The 14,723-nt window shown below is 40.7% G+C and overlaps 1 protein-coding gene across 2 annotated transcripts in view; it reads right to left on the bottom strand.

Annotated features, from left to right (window-relative positions):
* Window positions 1–14,723, bottom strand: part of LOC126183629 (protein inturned) — a 287,053-nt gene that overhangs the window by 222,555 nt on the left and 49,775 nt on the right. For both annotated transcript variants that reach the window (XM_049925752.1, XM_049925751.1), the window contains exons 6-7: window positions 13,452–13,523; window positions 3,609–3,874 (exon numbers count right to left, since the gene is read on the bottom strand). In XM_049925752.1, the coding sequence (XP_049781709.1) occupies window positions 3,609–3,874; window positions 13,452–13,523 (338 nt within the window). The remainder of the gene's footprint in view (window positions 1–3,608; window positions 3,875–13,451; window positions 13,524–14,723) is intronic.

Raw genomic sequence — 14,723 nt, 5'->3', positions numbered from 1 at the left:
GGCTGGTAACCCAAGAACTGTGTTCTGAAAAAATGGATCCTCAGAGTGGCAGATTAAGTGCGCTCTTTATTGTACCACTACAGCACAACCAGGGGAGACAAAATAAATCATGCAGGAAGAGGTAGCCACAGCCTTTAGCCTGTACAGTGGCATGCTATCAGTAAATTTTGGGTGCATAATGAAAAAGCACTGTGCAAGAACTGTCTTTTGTCCACCCAGCAGAAGATGGGCATTATTGGGGAGTGTCGAATATGACCTCTGTTTGCAGAAGACCGGGTATATCAGATTCTGTGCCAATGTGACAAGACATATATTGGACAAACAGTGTGCACCACTAAAGATCACCAGAACACCAGCAACACACTTGACATGTATCCCAACAAGTCAGTGGACAAAGAGCATTGTTTGTCAGAGAAGCATGTGATGGAATACAAACGTACAAGGATTTTAGCACAGACTTCCAAATACTGGGACAGTGTCATCAGAGAAACCATAAAAATTCACACCAGGGAAAATCTTATCAATCAAGACTGCAGCTATAATCTCAGAAAGGCTTGGAACCAACAATGGAATGGCTTGCGGTGGGAGCAGATGTAAGTCAGCCATGCGCCCTCAGGAGGTCAGTTCATCAGCAAAACCTGACAATGCCAATATGGTGAGATATTGGACAGATTCCAACCTATATGGCACAAACTCTTAGGGATTTTGTAATTCTTCTTGCTTAATTAAGCATGTAACCTGTACAAAGATAAACCAAACATTCCACTATTGAGTTTATTTTAAGTCTTCAGCATATGTTGAGAATCAAGATTGAGCTCTTGTGAAATTATGTGGAACACACAACATTTTCTTAACTATAACTTCCAGTTTCAAAATTCTCTCTCTCCATTTTTCCTTCCAACAATAACAGTTTTATGATTTCAGTCCACTCAGTTTATGAACTTTTGTGGAAACAATGGTATCTGCAATGTGTTTTCTGTCCCTTTTCATCCCACCTCTTATGGTGAAGGTGAGCCCTTCATGCACACATTTAAAATGCAAATGACTAAAGCCATCACTACTGCTAACAAGAAAAATGCACTGCATGCTTTTATATCAGCCTCCAGGAACATCCCAAACCAGGGCCTATCACCATTTGAAAACGTACATGGCTATTGGTAGCACATGATACTGGCCAGGTCCTAGGATGGGTTTCAGGCATTGTTACAATCAGTCAGGCCTGCATGATGTTTGACGTGGAAGCAAATGGGGTGTGCTTAATGTAGCATGCTCTTAACTGGTATTCACAGAACCAGCAACAGCCCAGACTCCTCAATTATTGGCCCCAGCCCTGACCCCCTTTTGGAGCCTTCAGATCATCCTGTCCCTAGTTATCACCTACCCCCATGAGATCTACCACTCCTATTAGTACTGTATCAACTTTGTCCTCTATTTTTTGTCTCAAAGACCTTTTCTGGTCTTGGGCAAACCACAATTCATGTCAGCTGATTTTCAACAGTTTTGTGTCAACAACAGCATACACCCTGTAACTACTGTACCTTTTCACCCCCAGTCTAACGGTGAACCCAAACCATTCATTCAACCATTCCAAAATTAACATAGAGAAACTCCATTTCTCCCACACACAGGAACAAGCCTTAAAGATTTTTCTTTCCTACTACCACTCCTTGCTACATGTTGATATGTTGCCAGCAGAATTATTACACAGTCATTGTCACCATACCCTGTTCCATCTTTTGTGGCAACAGCAGGAACCATTCTTTCTGTCTGGTCATACAAAGTTAAGTTTCACATGCAGGACAAAGTTTTTTTCAAAGCTGTTTAGCAGGAAACATCAATGTGAGCATGGTGTCATCACAAAAGTATTGGGTCATTTGTTATAGGATGTTCAAGATTCATCTGGGCTGCACCGGCATCACCAGAATCAGCTGTGTTGCTCTTATAGCAGTGATTCTGCCGCAGAATGTTTGCCCACTGACCCAGCATGCCACTGTTATCTGCAACAGCAGACACCTCCACCTCTTTGCCCATAATCGTTGGCATCATACATAGAGGTGCCAATGGAGATCAATGTCGTGCCAATGCCACCATCGCCACTGGTTCCGCAGCCAGAGTCAATGTCCATGGAGGCACTACCAATGGACAGCTGTTGTGATGCACCTGGAGCTCTGCCTTCTGTTCTCCTGACCACAGATTGTGTCGCTGGGTGTGAGTGTGCACCCTGTGGTTGGCTTTTCAGCCAGTGTTCCCGGTCACTTACAAGGTGGATACCAGGGTGCAGACGGGGATTTGCCATTGGCTGTTGCTACATACTCTGCCTCCTCACCTACATCCACTTCCAGACTTGACTCCCCCCACCGTTGTCAAATGGCAGAGCACTATCCAATGATGATGCAGAGGTCTGGGGGCGGGGAGGTGGGGGGGGGGGGGGATATGTGGTGTCATCTGAAGACTGAGGTCTCATGTTTAAGTTGGTACCTCACGACAGAAGAAAAAGCTAAAAGTCACAGCCACACACAGCCACAAGTGAGAGACATTGCCGAAGAATTGCCCTCAAGTTGTTCCATATGGCGCCACTGCTGGATTTCTACTTACATCAGAGTACAGCACTGTTCATCCCACTCTTTGATAGCCCACTTTCATAGCAGCCTCATCGTAGTTCAGATCCAGGAGCAAGCTTGTGTCATTAGTCATTGTGTGCTAAAGTTCATAGTTAGATGTAAAGTGGTATTTGGCTGTGATTCAGTGCAAGAAATAAACTGTTATCACTGTGTTTTGTAATTGTAATGGTTGTTTATCATCCCTCATATGGACATAGCTGCCTACCAAAGTTAAGTGTTTTGCTGAAACTGATCTAATGGACATTACACATTGTAGCATTTACTTGACCTCCAGATTTAAAGACTTAGACCTGTCATCTAGGCTTGCTATGGCACATAAAAATGATCATCAAATGTTGTCATTAAAGTTACAGGTGATAGAAAGGTCACTAATTAACTTTCAGCATTCATATTCTTAACACAGCTAAGGAACTGTCCTCTCATTTTCACCATATTTCTTATATGGTGAAGAAGTTATCTCACAGCAGCTTGTGCTTATACTTTTGAAAAGACAGTAACACACTTTTATCTTAGCCAATCCAATTATTATGTCTGATAAATTACGGAGAATGTGCTGAAGCATCTTATCCAAGATTCCTTAACCATTATATACAATAAAGAACAATTTTTCTGCATTTGTAATAGTTCTACTACAGCAAAATGCCCTGGCAGTTTACAACTATGTGGCAGACCAGGATCTGAACCTGGATCTTGTCTTTCAAGGTAATGAAAATGCACTTACAAAGTAAGCTTTCTGGGCACAACCAATGACACACTTTCACAGTTTTAATACTGCTAGAACCTCTCTCCTAGCTGAGTACCTATGAAAGTAGCTCATGAGTTGTGCCTGGATACGCCAGTCAGCAAAAGCTTGCCCAAGAAAGATGAAGTGCACAGTTTTAATCTATCAAGAAGTTTCACAATAGTTCACATTCTGCTAAAGACTGACACTTTCATTCTTGTAATACAGCACTTATTAGAAATGAATAATAGGTAATTTAAAACAACCTGGTAGGTGTCGAGGCACCAGCATTTGGGAAAAGGTGACACAGAGTAATGAAGGCACCCCGGGCTGCAACGAATGTATCCTGTTGTGAAGGAGATGATTGTGCAGGGAAACAATAGATCAGTGCATGACTTCTGTCAGTGTCTTCTGGTCTCGAGTCCATCTCATTTGTTACAGACATGTAAAGCACAGCTACTGGATGCCCAATAAGTGGTGGAGGAGGATCTACTCCTGTTAGCCGGCGCACTAACTCTGACTGCCTCCGACCCTATGAGAAATTCATAAAAATGCTTCTATAATTAATCCATTTCAGAGCAATTAAAAGAAAGACACATACACATATACCATAATTTCTTTCAGTTAGATGCTACGTCTTATTAATGACAAAACATTTGTACTGAATACAACAAAAGTAGTACGTGAATTTCAGCTACAAATGAAATTTAGTTTTTAATTAATCCTGTGCAATTACATTATGTACAGTAACTTAATGAGTAATATATGACAAATCAAAGAAATACAATTCAGTACCACGTATTTAATCGGGGCAGTAATTCTACTTTGCTTATTAATCCCAACACACAGATTGAAAAAAAAAAAAAAAAAAAAAGGAAGCACCCAGAATGGAAGGAGAAAATAAAATGAAACTTCATGGTTTGCCAGGAAATGTGATGTTATTTTAGCGATTACAATAATGAATCAAATTTTCAAAGAAACTGGCAGAATGAGCCCACTTATCAGTATGACACTGCATCCCGTTTGGACTGGATGCATGCACTGATTCAGTGGGGTAGGGTGTCATTAAGTCATTATGTCCTCTCCGGTCCGTGACTGTTGGAACTCGTCCTTGATAACCTTGCACTGGGACAGAGATGACATCTGAGCAGGACCCACATGTTTCAGCAGGGACAGGTATGAGCAACTTTCTGGCCATGTCAGTACCTCAGCATCACACAGGCAGCTCACAGAGATATGTGCCATGTGTCAAAGATCACTGTCCTATTGAAAAATGGCAAAATGATTATGGTCACATGAGAGGTAGCACATGAGGATGTAGGATGTCTGTGGCATATGACTGTGCCATCAGTGTTCCTTCAAGCACTAGTCATCTAGGGTAATGCACAACCATGATTCATCGCTGAACACCGTGCGACTCCATCCATCAGCATCTGGTTTCAGCACCACTCCAAACAAAGCCATTTGTGTTCTGGCATTAACATCAGTGTACACACAGGACAGAAATTCTCTAGTCCAACTGCTACTAGTCTCTGAGCAAAGGTGCAGGATGACACGGAGTGTTCTCAGATGATGGGCACAGTCACGAAGGGTTTATGATATGCTTAGTGCACAATACAGGGCAGATATCTTCCCTTGTGATTGTCAGACACAGTCAACCAGAACTTTGACAAGTATGCCTGCCCCCATGTTCCCACAGAGCCCAACATCGAGCCAGTGTCATGCCCAATAGCTCCACAAATCTGGATACTGCATAATTTGACCAGTTGGTTGGTTGATTGGTTGGTTGGTTTGGGGAAGGAGACCAGACAGCGTGGTCATCGGTCTCAACGGATTAGGGAAGGATTGGGAAGGAAGTCGGCCGTGCCCTTTCAGAGGAACCATCCCGGCATTTGCCTGGAGTGATTTAGGGAAATCACGGAAAACCTAAATCAGGATGGCCAGACGCGGGATTGAACCGTCGTCCTCCCGAATGCGAGTCCAGTGTCTAACCACTGCGCCACCCCGCTCGGTAATTTGACCAGTTGACCAAATGGAGATCCACAACAAGGCCCCTACAAACTATGTCAGGTATTGACAATCTCACACCAGTATGTAGTATCCTCGTTTTCCTTCACAGTGATCACTCAGCACCTGACATTGTTCGCACCTTTTACATACCCTACCAGGCCTGGTACCAACACTACACCAACAACACTAACACAGTTTGGCGGCCAGTCTACCTGTCACAGATTGTTGCAATCTTAATCATTTACATACCCACCAACGGTGTGTAATTGTAGGAAGTTATAATGACATCCATCCTTGTCTTCCACGTGCTTCAATTTTTTGTCAGGCAGTGTAACTGAATTTAACATTATTTACAGATCTAATTTGTTTATTAATCAATAACACAATAATACTCTTTTCTCACTAGATAATCTTTCTGCTTCTTTGGAAAGTTCTAGTCATGTATGAATTCCTGTGGATTTTTGGGCAGGCATCTTGGTAATTGTAACAATAATTAATTACCTAGGAATAATAATCTGTAGTGACCTAAAGTGGAATTATAACATTAAACTAGTTGTAGGAAAAGCAGATGCCAGGCGGAGATTCATTGGAAGAATCCAAAGGAAATGTAATTCATCCACGAAAGAAGTTACTTAAAACACTCATTTGACTGATTCTTATGTATCACTCATCAGTGTGGATACCTTATCACGTAAAATTTACAGAGGAAAGAGAGAGGAGCTTTTTACATCATAGGTTTGTTCAGTAAGTGTAGAAGCATGACGAAGAAGCCCATTATACTCCAGAAGGAGACACTACAAGAGAAACATTATAATGTAACAACACTACACACACGTATATATATTTAACGTCAGCCATTCCTGTTACCTATACTCATTGCAACTTCTTCTCCATGTGATTATATACTGTTTATTGTGTACAAGACTTGCTTTAATTATATTTGAATTTATTGTACCTATACTGTAAAAGAAATAATATGAAAGTTGTTATGAAATTTTATCTTAACTCTGTAGATACTGCAATTCTGTTTAAGCTTATATTTTCCTGAGGGGAAAAATTTCATTACATTATGAACACAGTTTTCTGCCATCAGATAGGAAAAGTAATCAAGCTTGGACACATCAAGCCTTGAAGCATGCACAGATGGCAAACACAACCTTCATTTAGTCATCATCAAAGTCAGGCAGCTTCAAATGGGTGCAGTGATATAAGTAGTGAAAATCCAACTACAAATATTAAACTGCTGCAGGTGGAAGGATATGGAGGCAAGTGAGCCATACTGAAGCTTGTTCAACAATCTACATCTATATCTATAAACTGCAAATCACTGTGAGGTGCACGGCAGAGGGTATGTCCCATTGTACCAATTATTAGGGTACCTTCCCGTTCCACTAATGTATGGTGCATTGGAAGAATGACTGTTTGAATGCCTCTGTGCATGCTGTAATTATTCTAAGCTTATCCTCGTGCTCTCTATGTGAATGATACATAGGAGGCTGTAGTATATTTCTAGAGCCATAATTTAAAGTGGGTTCTTGAAACTTTGTTAGTAGGCTTTCAAGAGTCTGCCAGTTCAGTTTCTTCAGTATCTCTGTGAAGCTCTCCCACGGATCAAACAGACCTGCGAGCATTCGTGCTGCCCTTCTCTGTATACATTCAATATCTCCTGTTAGTCCTATTTGGTATGAGTACCACACACTGGAGCAATATTCTAGAACTGGTCACACATGTGATTTATAAGCAATCTCCTTTGTAGACTAATTACACTTCCCCCAGTATTCTACCAATAAACTGAACTCTACAACCTGCTTTACTTATGACTGAGTCTATGTGATCATTCCATTTCATATTCCTACAAAGTGTTACTCTCAGGTATTTGTACGAGTTGGTCAGTTCCAATGGCGACGATATTGTAGCCGTAGGATACTACATTTTTTCATTTTGTGAAGTGCCCAGTTATATATTTCTGTACATTTTAAGCAAGTTGCCAATCTTTGCACAGCTTTGAAATCTTATCAAGATCTGACTGAATACTTGTGCAGCTCTTTTCAGACAGTACTTCATTATAGATAACTGCATCATATGCAAAAAGTCTGAGGTTATTACTAACATTGCCTGCAAGGTCATTAATATACAACATGAACAGCAAGGGTTCGAAACACACTTCCCTGGGGCACACTCAAAGTTATTTCTACATCTGGTAATGACTCTACATCCAAGATAATATGTTCCATCTTCCCTACCAAAAAGTCCTCAATCCAGTCACAAATTTCGCTTGACACCCCATATGATCCTACTTTTGACGATAAGTGTAGGTGTCTTATTAAGCTGGGGTGCAGCTTACTTTGAATGGTTGAAAGGTGCTACAATCTACTGAGTCAAATTCTTTTCAGAAAACAAGAAACAGTGCACCTCTGTGACTGCTTTATTGTAAAGTTTTGGTATGTCATGTGAGAAAAGTGCGAGTTGGGTTTCACATGACTGATGTTTCCCGGAATACACACTGGTTGGCATGGAGGAGGTCATTCTGTCTGAGATAACTCAGTATGTTTGAGCTCAGAATTTGTTCTAAGATTCTGCAACAAATCCATGTCAAGGATATTGGATGGTAATTTTGTGGATCATTTCTATTACACTTCTTGTAGACAGGTGTAACCTGTGATTTTTTCAAGAATGGGGCACGGTTTTTGTTCGAGGGAGCTATGATAAAGTTAGAAGTGGGGCTAACTCAGCTGCAAATTTGATATCAAGTCTGATACGGATTCCATCAGGCTAAGCAACTTTGTTCAGTTTTAATGAGTTCAGCTGTTTCTCAACACCACTGTATCTAATACTTATTTCACTCACCTCTTCAGTGCTACGATCTGGTAACGAAAAGTCATATTTAATATAGAGGGAATGCTATGGGTTGGAAACCATTTAATACTCTAATTAAGCTGGGGTGCAGCTTAATTTGAATGGTTGAAAGGTGCTACAATCTAATGTCTGCAAGCTGCATAGCATTTTTCAACTGTAACAAGGCAAGGTTATTCATCGTTCCTTTTAGTTTTATAAATGGCAATCAGTTTTCCTGCTTTTTGTTTATCATGTTTCAAGTAGGCAAGACACGTTTTTTATTACAGTCTTATAAGTGTCTCAGTAACCACTGAGATTTGAATGTTCCATATATTTCTTCCTTTCACATACTGAGTCTACTCTGCTTAACAAGAATTTGATTCCGAGTTATAATTGCAATATATTGCCTAATGTGATAGTGGCACTGTAATGTTTTAACTTACATGATTTTAATGTGGCAATTACTGTAAACAACAGTTTTTTGTAGTTCATATGTAGTTATTATTAAACCACCAAGGCCATAAAGTACAGTAATGTCCTCATGAATGCTTCAGTAATGGGGATGCTTATATTTGTTACTACTTTATGAATGTTTTGCACAGAAATTATGTAATAATACAGTGATTCTACTACTACATAACAGCTTAGCTGAGCTTTTAATGAGAAAAATATTTGATGCTGATATAAAAATTGGAAGTTATTGCTTGTTTCACCATCTCAGTCTTCACTAAAGCAGAAATATTGTACGACAGAAAATATAACCAACTGGTTAGAGCACAAAATAAATAACTGTCCTAGTTGGACTAGTGACTGATGTCAAATTAATAGACTTACAGGTGGCATTTGTAAAAGGTGAGTTGTACTGTGCCCTGCATCAGGTATAAATATTGGCATTACAGTTCTGAGAAGAAAGTACCAAACTGAAGCATTACACAGGTAAGCAGTGAAAATGTCTGTACTAAACTGCTTTAGAAATGGCCATGTAATTTTATATTAGCATCCAGCCTCAAAACTGACAAATGTGGTTTTTCAGGTCACAGTCATTTAACTCAAAATTTGTTACTTAAAGAGAACATTACCCTGAATTTATGTTTTTGAACTTAATATATTAAACTTTAGTGTGTCGTGTTGGATGACAATGTATACTTATGTTGCTGCTGTCCATTGTGTAAGTGCTTGTTCTGTTGACCTATCAGTTAGCTTGAATGACACAATTAACCTCAGGCAGTAAATAGTTCATAAGTGTTGTGATTACATTATATTAGGTTAGGCATTATGAATTATGCTTAACACAGATATACAACAGAGAAAAGTAAGAGACAATAAGAGGGCAATATAGCCCCCCTAAGCTGTTACACAGTGTGCTTCATAGAGATGTTTACTGTTAAAATTCCAAAAATGTACATATTACTTCCTCCCACATTCATCCACAACAAGAAAATCAGTGAAACTGAAGCTACTACGTTGGCTCACTAACAGTCATTCTTTCGCTGCCCAGTTTGCAAATGGAACAGGAATTGGGAGAAATGATAGTGATGTGTACAATACACCACAATGTGGCTGCAGGAGTTCAGGTGTATCAGTGTCATATTCATTGTCAGTTGGTGAGATGTGCTTCTTAACTAGCTCTTCAATGTGAATGTGGTCACCTGCATTTGTTTTCCACTCTGACTATTTTGTATACAGGGTGTCCATAATTAAACTTCCAGTTTCAAAATGCTGTAAAAAGACAACCACTGTTACTGCTCTGAATGATGTCAACTTTGAACAGCTTATTATCAGTGCAAGGGGAAACGTAGCGGAACCAAAAAAATTAACAAAAATTTGACCAATATACGGTGCTATAAGCATCAGAACATGCACACCAACAGATATGCGGCACACCAATGTCATTCCGACCCTTCACCAGAGAGTGTGTGTGTGTGTGTGTGTGTGTGTGTGTGTGTGTGAGATCATTTGTATGCACGATGGTGCTTCTTTGTACACTGCATAGCCAGTGAAGGGGCTGCTGCAAAGGCAGTTCAAAAATTCTGGAATTATCAACCACCTTATCCCTACAGCCTGGCCGTCCAGATCACCTGATCTGTGACTTCTGGCTGTGGGGCTATCTGAAAGGTGTTGTGTTCAGTGTTCCAATTAAGAATGTAGCTGAACTGAAGGCATGCATTGCACAACATACACTCCTGGAAATTGAAATAAGAACACCGTGAATTCATTGTCCCAGGAAGGGGAAACTTTATTGACACATTCCTGGGGTCAGACACATCACATGATCACACTGACAGAACCACAGGCACATAGACACAGGCAACAGAGCATGCACAATGTCGGCACTACTACAGTGTATATCCACCTTTCGCAGCAATGCAGGCTGCTATTCTCCCATGGAGACGATCGTAGAGATGCTGGATGTAGTCCTGTGGAACGGCTTGCCATGCCATTTCCACCTGGCGCCTCAGTTGGACCAGCGTTCGTGCTGGACGTGCAGACCGCGTGAGACGACGCTTCATCCAGTCCCAAACATGCTCAATGGGGGACAGATCCGGAGATCTTGCTGGCCAGGGTAGTTGACTTACACCTTCTAGAGCACGTTGGGTGGCACGGGATACATGCGGACGTGCATTGTCCTGTTGGAACAGCAAGTTCCCTTGCCGGTCTAGGAATGGTAGAACGATGGGTTCGATGACGGTTTGGATGTACCGTGCACTATTCAGTGTCCCCTCGACGATCACCAGTGGTGTACGGCAAGTGTAGGAGATCGCTCCCCACACCATGATGCCAGGTGTTGGCCCTGTGTGCCTCGGTCGTATGCAGTCCTGATTGTGGCGCTCACCTGCACGGTGCCAAATACGCATACGACCATCATTGGCACCAAGGCAGAAGCGACTCTCATCGCTGAAGACGACACGTCTCCATTCGTCCCTCCATTCACGCCTGTCGCGACACCACTGGAGGCGGGCTGCACGATGTTGGGGCGTGAGCGGAAGACGGCCTAACGGTGTGCGGGACCATAGCCCAGCTTCATGGAGACGGTTGCGAATGGTCCTCGCCGATAGCTCAGGAGCAACAGTGTCCCTAAGTTGCTGGGAAGTGGCGGTGCGGTCCCCTACGGCACTGCGTAGGATCCTACGGTCTTGGCGTGCATCCGTGCGTCGCTGCGGTCCGGTCCCAGGTCGACGGGCACGTGCACCTTCCGCCGACCACTGGCGACAACATCGATGTACTGTGGAGACCTCACGCCCCACGTGTTGAGCAATTCGGCGGTACGTCCACCCGGCCTCCCGCATGCCCACTATACGCCCTCGCTCAAAGTCCGTCAACTGCACATACGGTCACGTTCACGCTGTCGCGGCATGCTACCAGTGTTAAAGACTGCGATGGAGCTCCGTATGCCATGGCAAACTGGCTGACACTGACGGCGGCGGTGCACAAATGCTGCGCAGCTAGCGCCATTCGACGGCCAACACCGCGGTTCCTGGTGTGTCCACTGTGCCGTGCATGTGATCATTGCTTGTACAGCCCTCTCGCAGTGTCCGGAGCAAGTATGGTGGTTCTGACACACCGGTGTCAATGTGTTCTTTTTTCCATTTCCAGGAGTGTATTCTAAATGTTATCCCCGAGGCACTTCTATCTGTTAAGGAACATGCTGTTTATAAATTTCATGCCATGCATCAGTCTCACGACAAACAGAAACTGATGTCATTTTGCTTCTTAGGTGGTTTTTTGCCTCATGACAATTAAAAACCAATTTTTCCCATCCGACCTGATATGACCTCCCTGTGGTGTACAGGCATACCTTATTAACAGTGCCACAAATGTTGACTGCCAAATTTGTACAGTCATGAACATTGAATATTGTTGATGGTGTTATGTGCAACTCAAACCTCAGCCATTGTATTGTGATTCATCTGTCATTTGTGATTGACTCCATTTACATTAAGACATTTACTACATCATCTATTGAATAAATTTTCATTATTTTTTTCCATGGTGTTTCTCCCTGTATCAATAACATGCTGTCCAAATTTCATGTCATTCTGAGCAGTGGTTCTCTTTCTACAGCATTCTGAAACTGGAACTTTAATTATGGACACCCTGTATACCATATTATCATTTTACCTTTGTATACAGATATATAGATCAAAAGGCATACACTTTTGAAGCAATTTGCACACATTTAAAATGGCCTTTTTCTTAAAAGACTGTCTTTTTTCGAATGTGCCACCCATTTTGTTTCCTGAATGTTTGACTTTCTCTGTTCTGTTGCTCAATACTGCACACATAATTCACAGAGTCCATGGTATAATATGCACACAAGCTGTTTGTCTGTATTCTTAATGAAAAGCTGTTTGTCTGTATTCTTAGTGAATGTATGGTTAAGCTCAGTTTTTGACAGTTTAATACACTGCTCAAATTTCACCTCATTCTCCACAGATACATGTAGGAATCTAGTGGATTCTACTTCCTCTAGTCTTTTTCCATCATTCTTTATACCATTCCTTTGTTCCAAATCACTCCGTACGTCAACACTAGCTGCATAAAACTGAAATGAAGAATCAAATTGTGAACTGAGGTCAAAAAATTATGCACCTACATAATTTATATGTTATGTGGTTTTGCCTGTTTCAATTAGGTCACAGTGCTTGTGGTGTCATGAGAAGACTGGATGAGTAAAAGAGACAGGGATGTATGAAACAATTATAGAAATGTGGATGCTGTACTTGCTCTATTATTTCTGGAAGGTATTTCTGATTGGAGAAGGATTGTTCACAAAGAAATAAAGAGGTAATATGGTACAGCAATGACTGGTTTAAGAACCCATTGGTAAGTTCCAATTTTTGTGAAATATAACTGAAAAGCAAATTTACATAAATCAAGGTAAAACTATAAGATGTCCACATAGTGACCAACAACTAGAAGTAACAAAGCTAACGCAAATAGAAGGTAAGAAGGACACATGAAATCAAAAGGAAATACTCAATGACTTAGTTTAAAATGATCCTGAAGAACTAACATCCTTACAAATATGTCAAAGTAGTGGGGGAAAACATGCCAATGACTCCAAACTTTACATACAGAAACTAAATAATTTGTAGCATAATCCTAAAAATAATTAACAGTCTCCAAAAACAAAGAACATGTATTTTTGGAGCTGCTACATTAGAAGCTCCAATTCTAACATAGCAAGAATTAATATTTGTGTGTAATTTTCATGGTCAGAAATTAGGTAAAATATATTAAATTATATAAAAGTTAAAACAAACCTTTCTCTGGTTATCCTGATATTCATCTATTGTGACTTCGTAACCTGCTATACGTTGGAGTATTAAAGTGACCTGTAATACAATAATAACCTTTTTTAACCAGACATAACATTATTCAAATTACTGGCAAACATCCAGCACACACACACACACACACACACACACACACAGAGAGAGAGAGAGAGAGAGAGAGAGAGAGAGAGAGAGAGAGAGAGAGAGAGAGAGTGAGAGTGAGTGAGTGAGTGTTCAAATATAGAGTTTTGAGTACTTTAAAAAGCTGAAGGCTTGTGGTGGCTTTCAAATCAAACAAACTTGTTAACAGATTGTTATTCAGAACTGGGAAGGAAGAACAGAGAGTAATAACCCATCAAGTACCAGCTTGGATTGGGGAAGGATTGGAAAGGAAACTGGCCATATCCTATTCAAAGCAGTCACCCTGGAATTTGCCTTAAGCAATTTAGGGAATCAACAGAAAACATAATTCTGGATAGCTGACAAAAAATGTGGCACTGATTCATAGAATGACCAATTACTGTTGTGCTGATGCACATGACATGGTGGTTTGGCATGCACCCAATACCACTGTAACAGAAAAGCCACTTCCTCAGAGTCTGGAAAGTCAGAGAATTGTGAAGCTGTGATGCCCTCACTATAGTTGCTTTGTAACACTGCAACTGAGTGACTTGGAAGCATCACAACACTGTTTCTTCCTTTACTCTCCTGCTTTCAGATATAATCTGTCACTTTATTTTATTTTTTATTTGCTCATGATACAAAGAAATGTGCAGTAAATTTAAACTTTACAATTACCACTGGAATTATTTTCTATGACAACTTATGGGCACACCACAGTTTTATATGCCAATCTCAGTGTGAGCAATGTATGACCTAATTTGTTGACTTGACTCATTCTTAGCAGAGGGGTCAGTCATGCAACACTGCTTTAAAGACTTTACATTTAATACAGACTTGAATGTCAAACCATTTTTCATCAGTAGACAAATTAGTGAATAATATAAAAATATGAGAAATGATTGGATAAATTCTGCAGGATTAATGATTTTGTTGAAATCACTGAGTTACACTTTAAACCAAATAAATATTTATTAAATAATGTTCACATATGTGTGAATGGTGGTGTCACATAAACTGTGGATTTAAATAAAAAAATGAAAATTAGACAATAATTAAAGTATGTAGTGAGAGCAGAGCATCAAATACAGAAATGTGTGAGTAAAGTTCATTTAACTGCACAGTAACTCACAAAAATCA

This window comes from Schistocerca cancellata, chromosome 4 (assembly GCF_023864275.1).
Source record: "Schistocerca cancellata isolate TAMUIC-IGC-003103 chromosome 4, iqSchCanc2.1, whole genome shotgun sequence".
NCBI classification, from domain to species: domain Eukaryota; kingdom Metazoa; phylum Arthropoda; class Insecta; order Orthoptera; family Acrididae; genus Schistocerca; species Schistocerca cancellata.
Note: the sequence above shows the minus strand (reverse complement) of the source record. Positions and strands in the feature narration are given on the sequence as shown.